The sequence below is a fragment of the Panthera uncia genome, chromosome B4, assembly GCF_023721935.1.
Source record: "Panthera uncia isolate 11264 chromosome B4, Puncia_PCG_1.0, whole genome shotgun sequence".
In the NCBI taxonomy this organism is placed as follows: domain Eukaryota; kingdom Metazoa; phylum Chordata; class Mammalia; order Carnivora; family Felidae; genus Panthera; species Panthera uncia.
Window position 1 is genome coordinate 70104006 of NC_064809.1, and position 20702 is coordinate 70124707.

General features: G+C 37.7%; 1 protein-coding gene across 1 annotated transcript in view; it reads right to left on the bottom strand.

Annotated features, from left to right (window-relative positions):
• NELL2 (neural EGFL like 2) overlaps window positions 1-20702 on the bottom strand; it is a 341519-nt gene that overhangs the window by 278574 nt on the left and 42243 nt on the right. Inside the window, exon 4 of the mRNA XM_049625335.1 lies at window positions 12121-12271. Coding sequence (XP_049481292.1) covers window positions 12121-12271 — 151 coding nt within the window. The remainder of the gene's footprint in view (window positions 1-12120; window positions 12272-20702) is intronic.

Here is a 20702-nt window from a genome sequence, read left to right on the forward strand (position 1 = left end):
TTAAAAACACACAAAGACTGAGAGTGAAGAGATGGAAAAAGACATTTCAAGCAAATAGTGACCAACAAAATCAAGGGTGGCTATACTGATATCAGATAAAATTGACTTTAAACTAAAAAAGTAAAAATAGACCAAGAAGATCATTATATAATGACAAAGGTGTTAATACATCAAGAAGATGTAACAATTGTAAACATTTATGCATTCAACATTGGAGCACGTATATATTTACAACAAAAACCAACAGAGCTAAAAGGAAAAATAAACAGTAATAGAATAGTTAGGGACTTTAATATTCTACTCTCAACAATGGATAGATCATCCAGACAGAGAATCAACAAGGAAACAGTGGATTTGAACACTATAGACCAAATGGATTTAAATAACTACAGAATACTCTATCCAACAATAGCAGAATACACAGTCTTCTCAGAGAACACACGAAACATTTTCCAAGATAGACCATTTGATAGGCCATAAAACAGTCTAAGCAAATTCAAGAAAATTGAAATCATCCCAGGTATCTTCTCTGAACACAATGGCATAAACTAGAAATCAATAAAAAGAGGAAAACTGGAAAATTCATGAACATATGGAAATTAAATAACATTATTCTGAACAACCAATAAAGAATAAATTAATGGGAAAATAAAATAGTTTTTTGAGACAAAACACAACATACCAGAACTTGTGAGATGCAGCAAAAGTAGTTCTAAGAGGGAAGTTCATAGCAGTAAATGTCTACATTAAGAAGCAAGAAAGATTACCCCCAACTGCACCCCCCAATAAAACAACCTAACTCTATACTTTAAGGAACTTGAAAAAGAAGAACGGAGCCCATGTTAAAAGAAGGAAGAAAATAATAGAATATCAAAAATAAATAAAATAGAGAACAGAGAAACAATAGAGAAAATTAACCAAACTAAGAGTTGGTTCCTTGAAAAGATAAACAAAATGTTTAAAAAACTTTTAGTTAGACTAACCAAAGAAAAAAACAGAAAGGACCAATATATATATGTATATATATACATATATATATGGAGAATATATATATGAAGACATTATAACAGACACTACAGAAATTCAAAGAATCAGAAAAAGCTACTGTGAACAACTATATATCAATGAACTGGAGAACCTAGAAGAAATGGAAAAATTCTTAGAAACATACAACCTACCAAGACTGAATTAGGAAAAACTAGAAAATCTGAATAGACCAATTATTAGTAACAAAATTGAATTAATAATAAAAAATCTTTCAATGAAGAAAAACCCAGGGCCAGACAGCTTCACTGGTGAATTTTACCAAATATTTAAAAGAATACCAATTCTTCTCAAACTTTTCGAAAAATTCGAAGATGAGGGTACACTCTCAAACTCATTTTACAAGGCTAGCATTATCCTGATACCAAAATCAGAAAAGGACACTACCAGAAGAGAAACTACAGGCCAATATCGCTGATGAATATAGATGCAAAGACTCTCAGCAAACCAATTTAGCAGCACGTTAAAAGGATCAAACACCACAATACAGTGGGATTTATTTGTGCGATGCAACATATGCAAATCAATCAATGTGATACATCACATTAATAGAATGTAAAAAGCCACAGGATAATCTCAATAGAAAAAGAAAAAGCATTTGACAAAATTCTATATCTATTCATGATAAAATCTCAATAAATTTTGCATAGAAGGGAGATATCTCAACATAATAAAGGTTATAAGGCAAGCCCACAGCTAACATCAGTTAGCTGAAATTTTCTTCTTTTTCTTGAATTTTCAAATTGGCTTTCTCTTTTCTTCCTGGGAAGAGAAAATAACATATTCTTTCTTCACTATTTCATTAACATAATCCCACCCTTTAGAGATAGAAATTATTGGTTTGACTATGTATCAGTTAAGAAAATTTAGGGGCGCCTGGGTGGCGCAGTCGGTTAAGCGTCCGACTTCAGCCAGGTCACGATCTCGCGGTCCGTGAGTTCGAGCCCCGCGTCAGGCTCTGGGCTGATGGCTCGGAGCCTGGAGCCTGTTTCCGATTCTGTGTCTCCCTCTCTCTCTGCCCCTCCCCCGTTCATGCTCTGTCTCTCTCTGTCCCAAAAATAAAAACAAAAAACGTTGAAAAAAAAAAAATTAAAAAAGAAGAAAATTTAGTACATCAAAATTGCCATTAAGACTTCAATGCAAATGAAAAACACTGGTGCTATGGAGTTAATATCCTTATTACATGGAGCTCAGTTAAATCAAAAAGTGATTTATGTGAGTGGATAACTGGTAGAAAAATAGCACACAGACTAATGAAACAGAGGAGAGAACCTAGAAATGATATTAAATATAAATATGAGATTGCATTTATGATAAAGAGTCGCAAATGAAGAGAGGGAAAAATGTCAAATGATGTTGGAATGATTAGTTATCTGTTTAAAAAAATGTTTAGAGGGATGCCTGGGTGGCTTAGTTGGATAAGTGTCCGACTTCAGCTCAGGTCATGATCTTGCCATTCACGAGTTTGAGCCCTGCGTCAGGCTCTGTGCTGATAGCTCAGAGGCTGAAGCTTGCTTCCAATTCTGTGTCTCCCTCTCTCTGCCCCTCCCCCACTAGTGCTCTGTCTCTCGTGCTCTCTCTCTCTCAAAAAAAAATAAATAAACGTTAAAAAAATCTTTTTAAATGTTTAGAGCTTCATTTTTTGCTTACACTAAAATAAATTTTAGATGTGTTCAAGACTTATATGAAAATGAAACCATGAAAAACTTACTTTAATAAAAGAAGCCTACCTGACTTAAAGGCAATCAGGAAAAGTTACTATGCCCTAACATCTTGACATGTCAATATCTTCAAAAATAACATGAAGGGAAATAATGAAGATGCAAGTGTTGATTAAAGAAAAAAAGGAACTAAAATATTTTCACTGTCCATTCCTGAGTGAGGAAATAATATTTAGAAAAATCTTTTAATCATTAGAAGTATTTTTTTAATGTCAGAAAAAAAAACTAAAAAAAAAAAAGTAGCTAACTGATCATTAGTAGCTACATGGGCCAATTATTTCTAATGAACAATTAACCTTTACTACCACAGAAAAAGAAATAACATGGCAACATAGAAATGGGAAGCGTGCAAACATTCAAGCAGGAACACCAGGTCGATTTCCTAAAACATGGGAGGCTTGATCCTCAATAACATTTGCCTACACAACAGCCAAGTCACTGGTAGTCCAACATCTGGACTAAAGGGTAGATGCAAAGAGGCTATGAGATGGATGAAGCAGAAGGGTCTTCTTATATTGGTCTACGATATTTGGGGCCTGATAACCAGACAAGGCCAAATAGGATGGAGGGTTACAAATACCCCTGGTCCTCTGCATCTCTGCCTAAGGAGGGAAGTACCTGAAATGTGTGATGGGAATGGATAGAGATTGGCTAGTCCATGGTGGTGGCCGCAGCAGCAGCAACAGCCGATTGATTCACTCCTCAGCCCTGCAGAAACACTGACATGCTAACAGGAAGGAAAATGGGGCCCCACTATTCCAGCATGAAAGGGAGGATTGTGCTCCAGGAAATAACCTCTGTATATTAAAATGTGTACTTCTTTCCATCACTTCACCTATGTGCAAATTTGGTACATACAAGAATACAAGAAATCCCCTTGCTTGCTGTCTTAACTTTAATTCCATTTCTTTGATGAGCAGCTCAACATGCCTACTTGGTAATGACATATGCATGCTTAACCACATTCGACTATACACTGTAACTTTCCTAATAATAAGAGGGTATTAAAATACATATTAAAGGTATAATTTTATTAGAGATAAATAATGATATAGAAATATACTTTAAGATAATCAAATATACAGTTGTTTTGTTAATTATGAAGAACTCGAGGTTTGAAATTTTAACTTACAAACCTGTTCTCTTTAACAATATTTAGTAAGCAGTGTGCAACGAAAAAGTAGAGTGTAGTAGCTGTTATGCCAGTCTGTTAATTTTATCCATGATAAACAGTCATCTTTTAGTTCAGAACCATTAAGCCAAGCAAATATTGCCAGCAAGTTTAATTTTTACTTAGTAATGTCAAGAAAGAGAAATGGCTTAATACATGACAAGCACTCACAAATATGAAGATACATTTTATCAGCCTCATACATAAATACATTCTTACTCATCCAGAATGTATAATAATTAATACTAAGAGAGTAGAAAAAAATCTCATTTATTTCACCTCAAGTTCATTAATATAGAAGATGATGAAAACTACAAGACAGTTTTGTATTTATTTGCAAAGCTATTGCCACAAATTCTTCCTATGTATGCTATTTGCAAAGCATTCACGGTTAGAAGCACAAATACTGTTTGGATATGAAGAAAATTCCTAATAATGACCCCATGTTATAAAGGCCTAATTTATATATCTAAAGCCCAAGACTATCTTAAATAAAGAAGTATTATAAATTACAGAACATAATGTAGACGAGTGTACCTAATCTATACCAAGGAATAACAAAATAATTTTATTTATCCTGAAGAAACTACAGCTTTGTAAAACATGGAAGAAAAGAAGAGTCCTTTCACAACTTGGGGAAATTTTCTCATTTATTTTAACTTTTAAATTCACTTTGCTTTTCAATGAGCCTTTACTGTTTTCATATCTCTCTTCTAAATCTCCTGCATAAACAGCTAAGTGAATTAGTTATCTTGGAATTATTTCTCTATTCTTTATTTTTTTCCTTTGAAAATGCAATAGCCAGAAAACCATAATGATGAGAGAATTCTTTGATCTGCCTGAATGTCTTAATTCTTTCAGACATTAAGTGTCATACATCATTGTCTGTTGTTTTTAGGTAATGCTGATATTAGCTAAATATACCCAGAAATGGCTGAAGAGCCTACCAGCTTTTCACACTGCACTCACAAAAAGTTTGCGGCCTAATTTTTAATATTAGCCCCTGCTTGAAAAACACTATTTGAAACCCCATTGAAATCTCAGGAGGCCAAGACTTTACTCACAGAACACCAGGACACTGCCATTGAGGTTCCCCACAGTTTCCTAATTATGTCACTCTGTTTGAAGCTGTGTTTCAGTACCAAGGTTTGACTTAAGCCCTCTCCCAGTTCTAAGATGTTGTGATGTCTGTCTTTCCTACTTCTGTCTTTCTGTTTGCTCACTTCAGATTCCTCAGAATCCAGAGTATGTCTATTAGTCTCAGATGTCCAAACTAACCAAGTTGTGTGATTAGGTTTCCAGCCTTAACGCAGTGGCTGAGATGTTTCTGTATAGCTCATTACAGGTGTCGCTATTCTCCAAGAACTTGACTTATAGCTGTTTCGAGGCAGTGACTGCCAGTTAGTGAAATTCTCACACTAGAGCTAATGACATTTAAGAATACTTTAGGGGCGCCTGGGTGGCGCAGTCGGTTAAGCGTCCGACTTCAGCCAGGTCACGATCTCGCGGTCCGTGAGTTCGAGCCCCGCGTCAGGCTCTGGGCTGATGGCTCGGAGCCTGGAGCCTGTTTCCGATTCTGTGTCTCCCTCTCTCTCTGCCCCTCCCCCGTTCATGCTCTGTCTCTCTCTGTCCCAAAAATAAATAAAAAACGTTGAAAAAAAAATTTAAAAAAAAGAATACTTTAGGCACCCTGCATCAATATAGCAATTTCAACATTCCCCAGATCCTTGCCCTAGACTGATTAAAACTCTGTGATGTTATTGATGATTCCTGCTGCACTCCTGATGATCTTTCTCTTGATCTTTCACTCATGTCCTCATCCATCAAATATTTATTTAGCATGTAACTCAGTGACAGCATGGTACATCAAATGGGGTTTACAAGTATAATGCACAATCCTTTAACAGCAAAGAAAGAAAGAAAGAAAGAAAGAAAGAAAGAAAGAAAGAAAGAAAGACCTAATTAGGAACTGTTATAAACTATGCATAATTTTATACAAGCACACAAGTACACCTGGGCAGAGGATCAGAGAGCTGCATCCCAAAGTGTCAGGGTGGTTATCTCTAGATGTCAGGACTATAAAGTAGTGGTCCTTGTAAATGTTTAACAATTGGCTTTCTGTTCTCGAAAGAAATAATTCTAACATATTTGTTCATTTATCCACTCGTATAAGAAAGATAGAAGAGAAATCTGAAAAAAGTTAAGACTTGTTGAAAAAACTAATATTAACCTAGAAAAATACATTCAAAGGAAGAAAGCCTTGCTTTGTAGCATTTGTTGATTTCCACGCCATAAACACTCACATTGTGGCCTCCTTCCAGCTTCACAGTAATTAATGTCTGCTCGCTCACAAATCTTCAACTCCTGTAAGCCAGTCTGAACCCACTCCAGCACAACACTGATTGGCTAAGCTGAATTTTCTTTTTTACCTCTTCCTTATTTTCAAAATGTCTTTAATTATAATAGTAGTTGCCTCCAGGGGTAGAAAGTAGGTGTCTGGAGATAGGGACAGAGGTAGACTTTTTCTTCTCCATACCCTGCTGTGCCTTTTAAATTTTAAACCAGGAGATATATTACCAATTCAAAAAAACAATTACAACTTAAATTAAAAAATCCTCACTAAACATTTGTTACAATTGTGATCAAAGGCAGCAAATGACATTTTTAACCTCTGATATGCAATTAATACATATGCATATATATGAAACACATAACGATATAAGATGTTATACCGAAGAAAGCCAAAAAAAGAGTGGCACAAATTTAAAAATTGCATTGGAGGCAAATGCAGGACGGAATTAATGTAAACTGGAAAGGTCAGTAAAAGCTTTATGGGGATGAGAGCAGAGTTCTGAAGTGTGAGGAGGATTTGGACAACAAGAGGGAAAGGAAGGGGGTGACATACAGGTGGTAAGCAGACTGGTCACTGCGCTCGGCATTGACACTCCACTTTCCTTCATCTCAACCAGTGCCAGGGCTGCCGTTCCCACAGTTTCTATTTCTTAGGGACTTCTTCCTACTTAATTTGGCATCAGAGCAGGCTGTACGGCAGGTAGCCAGGTTCTCACTTCGATCAGCCCAAACAGCGATAAGATTGGAGTCAGGGACCAACGTAAGGGAAGAAGTCGTTCCACATCATCGCTGACAGTAATATTAATGTTTATTTAGTAACTGGTCTGTAGTAGGCACCCTCCAGTGGGCTAACTCACAAAGCCTAATTCCGAGAAATAACTCAAGTTCTTGCTCTTGAGCTTTCCATCTGGCAGGCAAGCACATATGCTTAGATGAAGCACCATGACCTCCTCCGACCAACCCCAAATGCAACCAGGGAGTTAGCTTCCCTCAGGGTGCAGAAGAGCTCTTCCATGAACTAGGAAGGACCTTATGGAGAGCGGGACCTGCTCCTAATCACTGCCAGTGAAAGGATCAACTATTCACTGTGACAGGCATTTTTCAACATTGATCTGGTTTATAGCTAACCAACCAGTGGAGCACAAAAGTTCATTCACTTTATCCAGACACATATTTTGCAAACTAGTTCTTCTAAGTGGATACCTCAGGCAATTACACTGAACACACTTAGACACTTTTTGGACATTTTGCTTGGATTTTTTCATGGCATATGTAAGAATTTGATTATCTCTATTTTAATTTGTATCCAATGATGGAATAATCCTTGGGCATTAAAAAATAGACTACAAGTGAATATTTGTTGACATGGGAAAATTGTCAAGATATTTTGCTAAATTTTGAAAAGTAACTTGTAAAACATGTACAGTATGAATCAGTTTTTGAAATATTATATCTCTACCCTTAAGTAGACATTTATAACTGAAAATATTAGTAGAAACTATCCCCAGGTGGTAAAGTTACAGATGATTTTGACTTCCTTCTTTGTAATTTTCTTAATTTGTAAAATTTACCATAACTATCATAATATTTAAAATTTGTAGCATAATTAAAATTTCCACCTTCAATAGGATCCATTCATCAATATGTGAACATAGAACCCACACTACTTCCCGAGGAAAAGCTTGGCCCTGCTCTTGAGAACTGCCTACTTCAGGAGGAAACGGGCATCTTCCATTCAGGTGTGTCCTTGTCAGGCTCCTCGGTTTTTACATAAAATGTCAGTCTTTCCTCCAACTTAATTGCTATTGCTGCTCAACACTTAATTCTCACTGAAGTGTCAACAAAGAATAGCTACAATTCAAGTATTTCTGAGAGAAGTCTAACTTGAATTCAGTATTATTCTCATGAGAAAAGCAATTTATATGGAATATTGCCTTAAGGACATGGCCTTTTATTAGAGTTTCACATCAGAGGCACTATTGGAATTTTGAGCAGGAAAATTTGGCTGTACAGAACTTTCGTGCATACTACCAAGGGCCTCTGAGGGTACAGTACTGTTTCAAACACCTTCACACGTTGATGCAAGTTCCTGGCATCTCTGTAGCTTTGCTTTTCCCTCAGTGCTTTACAGCATGATGCCACCAGCTGATATGAAGCCCTCTGGATTCATTTCTCTAAAGACACTCATTACATCTTGCATGAAAGGGCATAGGAGAAATACGTTTCTGGTCTCAGAACTAAGAACAATAGCATTATCTTAATCATCCAACTGGGTTTCTATTTTTCCTTTGCCCTGATTTTCATATTTCCTTTTATTCTTATTTGTTGTCCTGTAGATAGCCCTATAAACCACGCTAAATTTTTTGTGAAGCAAATCAAAGAATAAATACATAAGTGTTCATGATACGATGAAACTAAAAATAGGAGTCAGATTAAGACTAAGGAAAGAAAGAACTTCAGCAACACCACAGAAAAAAAAACAAAACACACACCATAACACAAGATCTGTCAGGGTGCTAAAAGGTTAGGAGATATCACAGTATACTGGTGAAAACACCACATTCAAGAATCAGAGTAAGTGGATTTGGGTCCTGATTCTGTCACTAACTAGCTAAGTGGTGGGGGGGGGGGGGGGGGGGGGGATGGGCAGAAGAGAAGGAAGTCTAACACTAGACCCTGAGAGCTGGCAGGGCACTGAGGTTAAGCCAGCTGGCTCTGGAATCAGATTACCTGAGTTTAAACCCTACCCTCACTTACTCTTGGGAAACTTCAACAACGTAAGCTCTCTGGGTTTGTTTCCCCCCCTTTTTTTTTCCAACAAAAGTTAATTTATTTACTTTGAGAGAGAGAAATCCCATGTGTGGGCACGAGTAGGGAAGGGGCAAAGAGAGGAGAAGAGAGAGAATCCGAAGCAGGCTCCACGCTGCCAGTGCACAGCCCATCACGGGGCTCTGTCCCAGGAACTGTGGGATCAGGACCTGAGCCGAAACCAAGCTGGACGCTTAACCCACTGAGCCACGCAGGTGCCCCTGGGTTTGTTTTTCTTAACTGTAAAATATGAATGAGAATAGTGACTTTGTATGATTATGGCACTTTGTGGAATTTTTTTCTCTAGTGTTCTCAAGCACTTTATATGGATTTACAGATGAAGAACCTGAGGTACAGAAGAGTTAAGTAATTTTCACAAGGTCATAAGGCCAATAAGTGGTATTGCTATGCCTGGAATTCACGGAGTCCATCTCTAGACCCGCACACTTAACCACTGCCCAGTCCTGATGATAAAACGAGCTAATTCACAGCGCCTGGCACACATAAGACTTTAATAACTGCTGGTTTACTAAACAAATAAAAAGAGCCTTGCAAACCTAAATGATCTTTTATATCCTAGAAAGATACACCATATCTCAAATATATTTGATACACCATATCTCAAATTTGTAGATGATATGAAGAAAGAATGAGTAAGTAAAACAAGGAATTACAGAATTAATATTAAATTCAACAAGTATAACTGGAAAGCACAAGAGCTGAGCACAAAAATTTATGTATAAATATATTAATCATGGTGTTATTATTAAAGTTAAAAAAGGAAATGAGTTAAATATCCAAAGTGAGGGGCAGATCAAATAAAATATGGCATATCTACATGCACAGACAAAAGAACTGGGTTAAAATATGGCAAATTTTAAACATTGGTCTCCTTTTGGTAAAATGATTTATATGAGTTTTTCTATTTCTTTACAATTGTCTGCTTTTCAAATTTTCTACAATGAAAATATATTGCCATATTAATTTAAAAAAACAAATATTATCTTTCATTGAAATAACTCAATAAAAATTCCTACATGTTTTCGCAAATCTACTTCACAGGAAAAGTAAGAAAAAAATCTGCCTGATGGCAAGTTATCCTTCCTCAGGTCCTTCACCAAGAATCTACCTGATGATGGTTGGGTATTTCGGTGGTCCATATACTTATTGTTTAAGATGCTAAAAAAACTTTTTTTTCCCATACTATCTTAGTAAGTATTAGATTGAAAGTATACAGATTACAAGAAGTCTGTGCTGGTCAAACGTTTGTAGAGTTATTCATTATATTCAACTCCAGGGACCAACAAAAACATTGCCCATCTGGGATGCATATAGATGAGGGCAGTAGACCTCAAGAATTGCTGTCAATTAAGTCTAAAGAGGAGCAGATGGAGTACCCAGCGCTGGTTAGCCCTGAGACAAGAAGGGTAAGATGGGAGGCTGCAGTGACCATCATGGATGTAAGGATACGCCATCTGGAAGAAGGCTGGACGAGTTCCATGTCTCTACTAATGGGGTGGGGGGGGGAGTTACAGGGCAGAAAAATCTAGTGCCCAAAACACAAGGGAAATTTCTTTTAGCAAGCAGAAGTCATCAGCAATAAAACAAGCTGCTCTGTAAAGGAACAAAATTCCTTTATTTTATGTGAATCATGTTGCCTAAAGCTCAAGTGAGATGGGCAAAGTCACAGTACTGTAATGTAAGCAAGGAGGTCTGATATCAATCACTTGAAGACCAGTCCTGACCCTGGGACCAGAAACAGACCAACGGGAAAAGCCCTAGTGAACCCTTAGAAATGGGACCTGTCCCTTTCTTGCTGTGCCTTGAAGATCCTAAGCCAATTACCAGATAAATGTTATCATGGCACCCTCCTGTCAAACACAGGCCAGGACCTGGGAGGAAAGAAACCCAAGTAGGGGGTTATGACAACCCTCTCGGGCTATAGATGGAATAATGCGGGGCCTTGATGCCTTGAGAATAATCCAGGTAGAGTGTGATCAGGAACCTTGCTCTCTATGTCAACTTGCTGTATCTTGTTCACCACGTATATGTGCTTCTGTTTGCCCTTTAGTATTTCATAAAGATTTTCAAAGTCCCAGGCTACCTCATCCCTGGTAAGAGAAACCAAGAAAAGAGGTTTCTCCCCACACCTTAACAAGATCATAAAAACCATGTATATATTTCAAACACTTATTAATCTTCACAACCACCCATGAAATAGGTACTATTACTCTCCCCATTTCACAGGTGAGGAAATTGCAGCACAGAAAGGCCATGTGACTTGCTCAAGGTCCATAGGTAGTAAGTCATGGAGTAAGTATTCAAAATGGGAACACAAAGGAACTTGCATTGTCAGAACTGTGGTAATTCTTTCACTCAAGGGATCATTTAGAGCTGTTTGGTGTTATTCAGTAACAATCTATGTATATGCCAAGCGTCATGAATGAGTTTCTCCTTCCTCCCACCCCCTACTCCCCGTTACTCCCACCAGCTCTCCCCTAATCATGCTTCCACACATGTGAGAGACTGGGAGATACTAGACAGAATTTTGATTCAAAACGCATGCAAGAATACAGCTGTGCTGCTGCAGTCTAAGAGACGCATCAAGAAAGAAGTTACCTGTCAGTGATGAAAATTATGACTTATTAAACTCAAACCCAGGCAACTTCCTAAAGAAACTAAATATAGTATTTTTGTGGCTAACTATTCACAAATTACAAAGAAGTATGTTCAGCCTTAACATTGAGGAAGATATCTCATGAGGAATTTAGTCACTAATAAGTGTGTCTCAGGAACAGTGATTTCTGTGTGCTTTTAGCAACATCAAAAGCACCAGCTAGCTTCTTTTGCATCTAGGCTGATTTCAATTACTTGTGTTTGTGATTTTGCATAATGTAGCAAAATTATTCTAGCTGTTTTATTCCAATCTTGTATATTGGATATCTTGATTTTGTTTACTTCTTTTGAATGTGTTCATTTAACCATATATAACGAAAACACAAAAAAACCAGCAGCCACACTCACCTGTGATCCAAGTGGTGAATGGAGAGAATAACTCCAGAATTCAAGTGGGTCTGTTTCAGAGTCACTAAAACAGTAAATTCATGTTTATTTCTCAGCTTCTGAAAAAACTGTTCAGCTGTAGCAGTGGATGCTTTTATACTTCTGGGAGTATCTAAAAAAAGAAACATACATTAAATAGATTAGAATTTGGTTTTATAAAGTATCCTTTCCATGCAACATCTTTCAAAAAACATTATCAAGTAATAACTGATAAATACCAAGTTTCAGACTCCTTCAACAAGATTTTTTGCTACAGGGACACCTGGGTGGCTCAGTCGGTTAAGCATCCTACTCTTGGTTTTAGCTCATGTCACGATCCCATGGCTCATGAGTTCAAGCCCCGAGGCTCTGTGCTGACAGTGCAGAGCCTGCTTGGGATTCTCTGTCTCCCTCTTTCTCTGTCCCTCCCCAACTCACTCTCTATCTCAGCACAGAGTCTGCTTGGGATTCTCTGTCTCCCTCTTTCTCTGTCCCTCCCCAACTCACTCTCTATCTCTGTCTAAATAAATAAATAAATATTTTTTTAAAAAACTTTTTGCTACATATAACACAGGACAGTAAACCAATTACTGGACTCGTGTTTCAGGAATTCTTTTTCAAAAATGTCACCTCTGGGGCAAAGAATCAAAGGATCCTGCTTGAAGAAGTGTACTCCCAAGTTTTCTCCTTACACATACCCTATATTCTGGATACCACAGCCACATCAGTGTCAACAGTGAGCAAAAAGATGTACTTCATAGACTAGAACCTAAAAGACCATGTTAGAGCCATTTAGCTTTTCTGATGCCTCATGACAGAAAACTGGATTTAAATCTATGTGCCACCTTCCACATTGATATCCTTAGCCAGAAGGCGTGCTATAAATAGATTTTTTAAAAGATCATTGAAATTAGTCACTCTCAGCCTTCTGCGCAATGGATGAAACATTAAGATCAAATTGTCTTACCATGCTGTTGAAAGAAATACATAGAACTTAATTCCAATGTCCTCTTCTCCAGACTTAGAGAAAGCCTAGCCAAGGAAAGTATGCGTGGGAGAGCAGAAACTTTTACCCTACACTTCTACCTGGTTTAGTCCTGCACTCCGAGACCCAGGGAGTGGGACCCAGAGGCTATGGGGGCAATACAGATAGAAATGGATTTAGTGGGTAGGAAAAAACCATTATTCAAGCCATCTGCTAACTGAGCATAAGGCTCTCCTATTCATAGTGTGTGCAAAGGGTTGATGGGAGCCAGAAATACAGTTTATGTTGTTCTCAAATCATCCTCCTTGTTTCTATGCTTTAGACTAGGTAGACTAAGTAACTAGACTTACTTACTTTAGAGTAGGTAGTCTAGGTAACTACTAAGCAAGTAGATCTCAATGGAAAAACTACTGGCATTTAGACAGAAAAACCCATCCTTGTGCAAAACTGTCCCATGCTTTGCAGAATATTTAACACCCCTGGTTCTGGCCCAGTGAATGCCAATGGCACCCAACCCCCAATCACTGTGACAACCCAAAGCTTTCCCACACATTTCCAAGCATTTCCTCAGCAGCAGTGTAGCAGAAATCTTGTTGAGAACCACAACTTCAGTGAAAGAGTTTATAGGATTAATCTAAAATTCCATACCTTCCTAGCCCCACAAATTTATGGAATAAAAATGTACCCACATGATCTGTGCCCATCACTGGGAATGGACAGACATGGAGAAGCCCTCAAGATACCCACAAAGTAGTGGACGAGACAAATAATCCCAGTACAATGAAAGAAATGCTGTCATACAGGTAGGTACCAAGCGTGGACGGATCACAGATGTAAAAGTAGCCAACATCATGCAGACGGAAAAATCTCATAAAACAGACGACACTTGATCTGGAGATCACCAGGTAGAAAAGAGAAAGAAAAGCATTCCAGTCATAGGAAGAGCTTGGGAACCAGCAGGAAGGTGTAAAAGGGATTTTTGCTCAAAGTTTTAGGAAAAATAAATTTCTTGCTTCAAAAAAGAAACTTCCTCAGTCCCATCGAATATTCACAATTCAAAAGTAGAACAATAATCTGCAATTTCTGCCATGGTCAACATAATAGTTTCCCCTCAAGCTCAATCAGGGATAAGATTGGCTGTGGAGGGGATTCCATACAATTCCTCCTAGCTCCAAAACTTTCCACTTCCTCAAGGAGGCATACAAAATGAAATTCCATGAGAATAATTCATCTAGTGTTAACTTTTTATTCACTCTAGTCACAAGTAAATCATTCCCAAACTTCATCACTTCATCTTAATTTGATAGATAAAAGCAAATTAAAATCAAATTATAAATATTTATTATGCTTCCCCCTCTTTCAACCAGGTAGAGCTTCAGCAGCACCCTTTGTCTTGCCTAGTAGGATGATAGATGGGGATGCAAATGAGAGAAGCAGAGAAAGGACTACACTGAATACAGAAAGGAAGATGAAACCCAGAGAGAGAGAGATCCAAAGATGTGGTGTGGAGAGCTTGAGCTCATCCAGTGAGAGAAAAGAATTTAGAAATGCACCACAGCTGCCTTACAAGGTGAAACTTTTAAAAAAGAGATTCTTAATGAGGGTTTTTAGGAAGTTTCGTCATTTGGTATGCATAGAAAACCTTCACTAATCTCTATATTATCCTCTACTGCTTTTGGAGTCAGATTTGTGAGGAGAGTTGACAGGTTATCTTATTTGTGAGATTTTTCTTTATTTTGTTTTCAGATGAAATGATATGTAAAGATTGACCTTAAGAGGAATAGAAGGATCTAAAAGAATGGATTACATTTGAGTATCATTAATAAAAATGTAAGACACCATGGTTGAAAACATGGTGAAGGAATCTATAGATGAAAGAAACATTTTTTTTTTAATTGATCAAACTATACTTTGGAAATTTTTCTCTGGTGGCCACATAGAAAGTTATTTGAAGAAAGAAAAAAGTTGAATGCAGGGAGAACTCTTAAGAAACTCTCACAACTCAGATGATCATTGACTTTTTTGTTAGATTTCACATATTTTAAACATCACATATTGACATCCCTACACTTCCTTTCCTAAACCAAACCATCCTGTGCAACTTCTCCTCCCAGTTCATTATCGTCCATCTTGCTCCCTCTGTGAGGGCAGAATGACTTACTGGAAGGAGGGCCCCTCCAGCACAAACATGGCCAGCAGAAGCTCCATTCAGCTCATGCTATAGTGACAGGAGAAATAATATTGGGTTTTGTTTTTTCTTCCATCTAGATTAACCAAGTTCATTACAGAGAGATTTTAAAATGGGCTTGCATGAAATTCCCACCCGTGTTATGCAGAGGGGCAATATGGAAGGCAGTGGGAGGGAGAGAACCTGACCTGACTTACTATGGCCTCAGGATGGTCTACTGACCTGGCAACGCCAACCCAGGGGCCCAAGACACAGGTGAATATTTTTAAGTTTCTGGATTGTGACAGAGAGAACTTAAAGGAAGTATATAAATCATGATTGCATCATAATTTTTAGCTGTTGACAGTACACCATCTCTCATCAACCCTGACCTCATCCTAATATTATTTAAATCTATTGTTGCCCTTAAGAACATGTTTTCATATATTCATCATGCTTGAGTCCAGGAAGGACTTGATGGGAGTCTGAACTCTCTGAAAAGCATCAGAATAAATAGAAGAGGAAGAATTCAAGAGAGTTTTAGAAAACAGAAGAATTGGGTCAGTGATAAAACACATGCAAAAGGCAAAAGAAAGAGAGAAAACTGAAGTTAATTGAATCTAAAGTTTCTAGCTGGAGAGACTAGATGAAAGGAAATGCAGTAGCAGAATGATGGGATTTCACTTTTAGAAATGGTTGGGACACATATGTGGAAGTGTCCAATAGGAGGTGGGCACTATAGAACTTGATCTCATGAGAGAGGTCAAGGTTGGCAATATAGATTTAGAAGTCATCAGAATATAGTATCTAAAATAATAGGTGTGCCTGAGTAAATCATAGGAAACACAAGAATGAGGGTATGAAGGATGGAACACAGAAAAACTAAATCTGGGAGTGCCTAAGTAGCTCAGTAGGTTAAGCATCTTACTCTTGATTTAGGATTCGTGATCTCATTGTTTATGAGCCCCTCATCCAGCTCTGTGTTGATGGCACAGTCTGTTTGGGATTCTGTCTCTCTGTCTCTCTGTCTCTCTGTCTCTCTGTCTCTCTCTCTGCCCCTCCCTCAGTCACTCTCTCAAAATAAAAATTTTAAAAAACTAAATCTGTTGCATACACATATATAATGTTGCACAGCTGCTACTATACAACATTTATCCTTCAAAAATGTATAATGATATATTTTACCCTTTGAGGCCATATTCCATTTTGTTCTCACAAAGCTCTGGAAACTAGACAGGAACAACCATTACTACGTCCTTTTTCAGTGAGTAAAACAAGCCAAGGAACAATCCTGTGATTCACCCACAGAGGTGATAATGCCAGAGGCATTATGGGGATGACAATTTCTGGTCCAGTGTTCTTTCCACTAAATCATACTGCCTCCTGAACATGGCATCCTTTATCCATGCTTAACTGCCACTCACAAATATAAATGCAAATAAGAGAGCACCAACATAGAAAATAATCCAGAAAAAAAGTAATGATATAAGATAACATTTTTAGTTCTTTAAGTGACTAGCTTAGTAGTGATTTTAAGAAAGGTCACATTCCTCATTTGCATTTCTGTTTCTCAATTTGTAAAATTAACATTCCTACCTTCCATTTTCATCTCAAGGATTATACAATGTTCAGAGAGACTTCTGAGTTCCCACAGTTATTACTATAGACCCAATTCGAGTCTTCACTGGAAAATCAAGTCAAAGAAACAATCATGTAAGAGTTAATTTTAGAATTAATAATTCAATATAGGTATGCATGAAGCAACTTCTCAACAAGGCCTCCTGCTAAGGAACCAAACATAGAAAAATGAAGTGTGGTGGCTATCAGAATGAACTTGGAGCCCAGAAGAATAAGGTTTCAATGCCAGCTATGCAGATTATTAGCTATGCCTGGCATGTAGTAAACACCATGTGTTGGCCATTAGGATTATGATACTTATCATTATTACTCTTCCAAGTGGTGAGACTGTGGAATCAGCCAAAACTACCAACAGCCGTGATACCTTTGGGGTGATTTCTGAGCTTACTTTCATTCTAAGCATCCCCAACTCCGCCATAAATGATCAGTTTCCACATTTCGAAATTGGTATAAATGTTTTCGGCAATCAAATTATTCTTAAGATAAAATCCTGCCTACCACTCTCTATTTCTACAAAACAATGAGTGATCATTCATTTACGGACAAAAATCAATGTAAATTGAATTTCTTTTCAATGAAGGGCTGACAGAGATCATTTGAATTGCCTCTTCAGGAAAAACAAAAACAAAAACAAAAACAAAAACAAAAACAAAAACAAAAACAAAAAACAGGCTGATAAAAGTGGCCTTTAAACACTACTACAAAGCCCCACAGAAAAACTTATCAACACACCCATGCTAGAGTAAATCTTTTTAATTGGAGAACTGCTTGGGTTTAAAACAAAACTCTGTTTCAATGTTTTCCATTTTTATTGTGTACAGAGCCCAAAAAATCCCACTATAAGAAACAATTCATGGCATTTTAAAGCAGTTATTAATAAGTAATGAAGTAGTTCTGAAGCAATTACATCAAAATATTCATTTTTTTTGTCATGGGACTACCAGAATGGAGTGATGCATTCCTGTGTGGATGTAGTAACCATTTCTAGGGATTTCCACCATGTGCTATGGATTCCCCATATACATCACAGTTAGGGGGATACAGGAGAGAGAGAGAAACTGGTTTATTTCAAAAATAAGACTGTAGGTGCACCTGGGTGGCTCAGCAGGTTGAGAGTCCAACTCTTGATTTCAGCTCAGGTCATGATCGTAGGGTCATAAGATGGAGCCCCAAGTCAGGCTCCACACTGAGCATGGAACCTGCTGAAGATTTTCTCTCTTTCTCTCTCTGCCCCTACCCTGCTCTCTCTCTCTCAAAAGAAATAAATAAACATTTAAAAAAACAGACTGTAGATGAATGGAACAATGTACGTGCTGGCAAACATGGGTACTTACTGAAAAAGAGAGTCAGACTGGAGCTTCTTTCAGTATTTTTAGTGTGTTAGCAAAAGTAAAGAGAAGGGATTTGTCCATCTACCAATAACAAACCGGCAAGAATTATTTTCTTCTTTTGCACTTAAACTGCATTACTATAATTGCCATCATGAATCGCACGAGTCTCTGCCACTGACAGGTCTCTATCCCATCTGCAGTGTATAGAACCTAAATTGATTTTCCCCCACATAACCAGACTAATACAAATACCAAGTACAAATTCAATTATAAAAACAGTCTAATCTCCAGCATAAGATGGTTGACTTAGAATGTGCCAAAACTCACCAAATTACTTTTTTTTTCAGTCTCTGACTATGAAAGGCTGTTATCTTCTGAATTCAGGTTAGAAATATATGAAGTCAGAACTATTAGTATAGTTCCTATCCATCGCTCTTAACTCTCCCTTCAATATATTCATGCCTTTATACTGCAAACTTGCAAGGCAAAGTAATGGTTACAACTTTAAAAGCCATTAATATTTGATTAACACCATATATGCAGTTTGCAAAGTCCTTAAACATGAATAATCTCATGTAAGCCTCAGAGCAACATTGAATAAATGGGATTATTGCTCCAAAGTAATAGAAATTACAGATGAGGAAAGGGAGGCACAGAAAAGCCAAGAAACTCGCCATCATCACCATGCATGGCTCAAAATCGGAGCTCATTTTCTGTGAATTTACTATATTAGAAACTTGTTGGTTCGAACCTCAGGCGCTTCCCCAGTGATATCTGAAGCAAGCTCTGAACATAAAGGGCAAGGAGAGACAGAACAAAGAGGCAGGCCATTCCAGATTGGGAGGGGGCAGTTTTAATAAAGCAAGGGAACTTAGAGGCTTGCCCTGGGCAGCCGCAAGACGCACAGATCTCTACATCAGCCTGCAAAAATCATACATTTATATAGAAGCCTTAACTGGATTCACTCAGTTTATACCAATCCAGATGGTCTCAACAACACACTGCTCTCTCATGGCCGCATCCCTGAAAATGACTGCCACTGTGGGAATGGAGGGCGGAGGGCAGAGGGTACATTTCAAGGAAGGGGATGAGGTAAGGAGCCTCCAATTGCCCAGGGCCAGCTCAAGGGTCAATTTGAGGTCACCTCCTCTCCTCACCTCCTCTAACAGAACTATCAAAAGCAATTAGGATAGGATAAATGAACAAACCCACCAAATTCAAGTGGCAGAGCTGGGATCTCAACCCAAGCCAACACGCTTCTTATTATTACACGATAGTGTCCTACTAACATGATGGTGATGCACACTCTGGAGAGTAAATAAACTATCATATTAATTTTTATAAAAATATATTCTGAATATAAATACATTTTTCTTGATCTTCAGATTCATTTAGGCTACATCAATCTACAAAACTATATATAATCTTTAGAGAATCTAAACTACTGAGATAGAAACTGTACTTTTAATCAAAACCAAAAGTTTTTTTTTTAAACAAATGTTTATTTATTTACTTTGAGAGAGAGAGTTGGAGGGGCAGAGAGGTAGGGAGAAAGGGAATCCCAAATGCGCTGACATGGGGGTCAATCTCATGAACCATGAGATCATGGCCTGGGCTGAAATCAAGAGTCGGACACTTAACCAACTGAGTCACCCACATGCCACACCAAAACCTTTTTTAAAAGACAATTTTGCGGGGCGCCTGGGTGGCTCAGTCGGTTGAGCGTCCGACTTCAGCCCAGGTCATGATCTCGCGTTCCGTGAGTTCGAGCCCCGCGTCGGGCTCTGTGCTGACAGCTCGGAGCCCGGAGCCTGTTTCAGATTCTGTGTCTCCCTCTCTCTCTGACCCTCCCCTGTTCATGCTCTGTCTCCCTCTGTCTCAAAAATAAATAAACATTAAAAAAAAATTAAAAAAAAAAAGACAATTTTGAAACAATTCTCCTTAAAAAATTATTGGGCAAAATGTTGTGAGTACCCACAAGTTTTTAATGGGGCAAACCCACATCTAATGATGCCCATCCTCACCCTTCAGAGATCTATATGCCCTTTACATTACTAGGTTAGCATAGTGCATACTCTTGGAAAGCCAACGTCCTCTTCTACATTTTATTTGAGAATAAAATTTAGTGAGCTAAATCCCAAAACCATCTCAAAAGTTTTTTTCAAATCAACAGCTAATTATAATTTGATTCAATGCACAATAAGCATATATATCCTCATGTATTATTTACAAAATTATTTGTTAGCTTAATGCTGTGAATATCCAACCACATAAAAACATACATATGTGAATACAATCAGATTTAAAACATAAGCTTCAGCACCATCCAAAGAAACAAAAACAAATAGCAGGTTCTACTCCTGGATTTAGCAACTAAATGGTTTACTTTAAGCAAATCATTTATGACTCATCTGTGGGAATTTTCATTAATGAAGTGCAACAA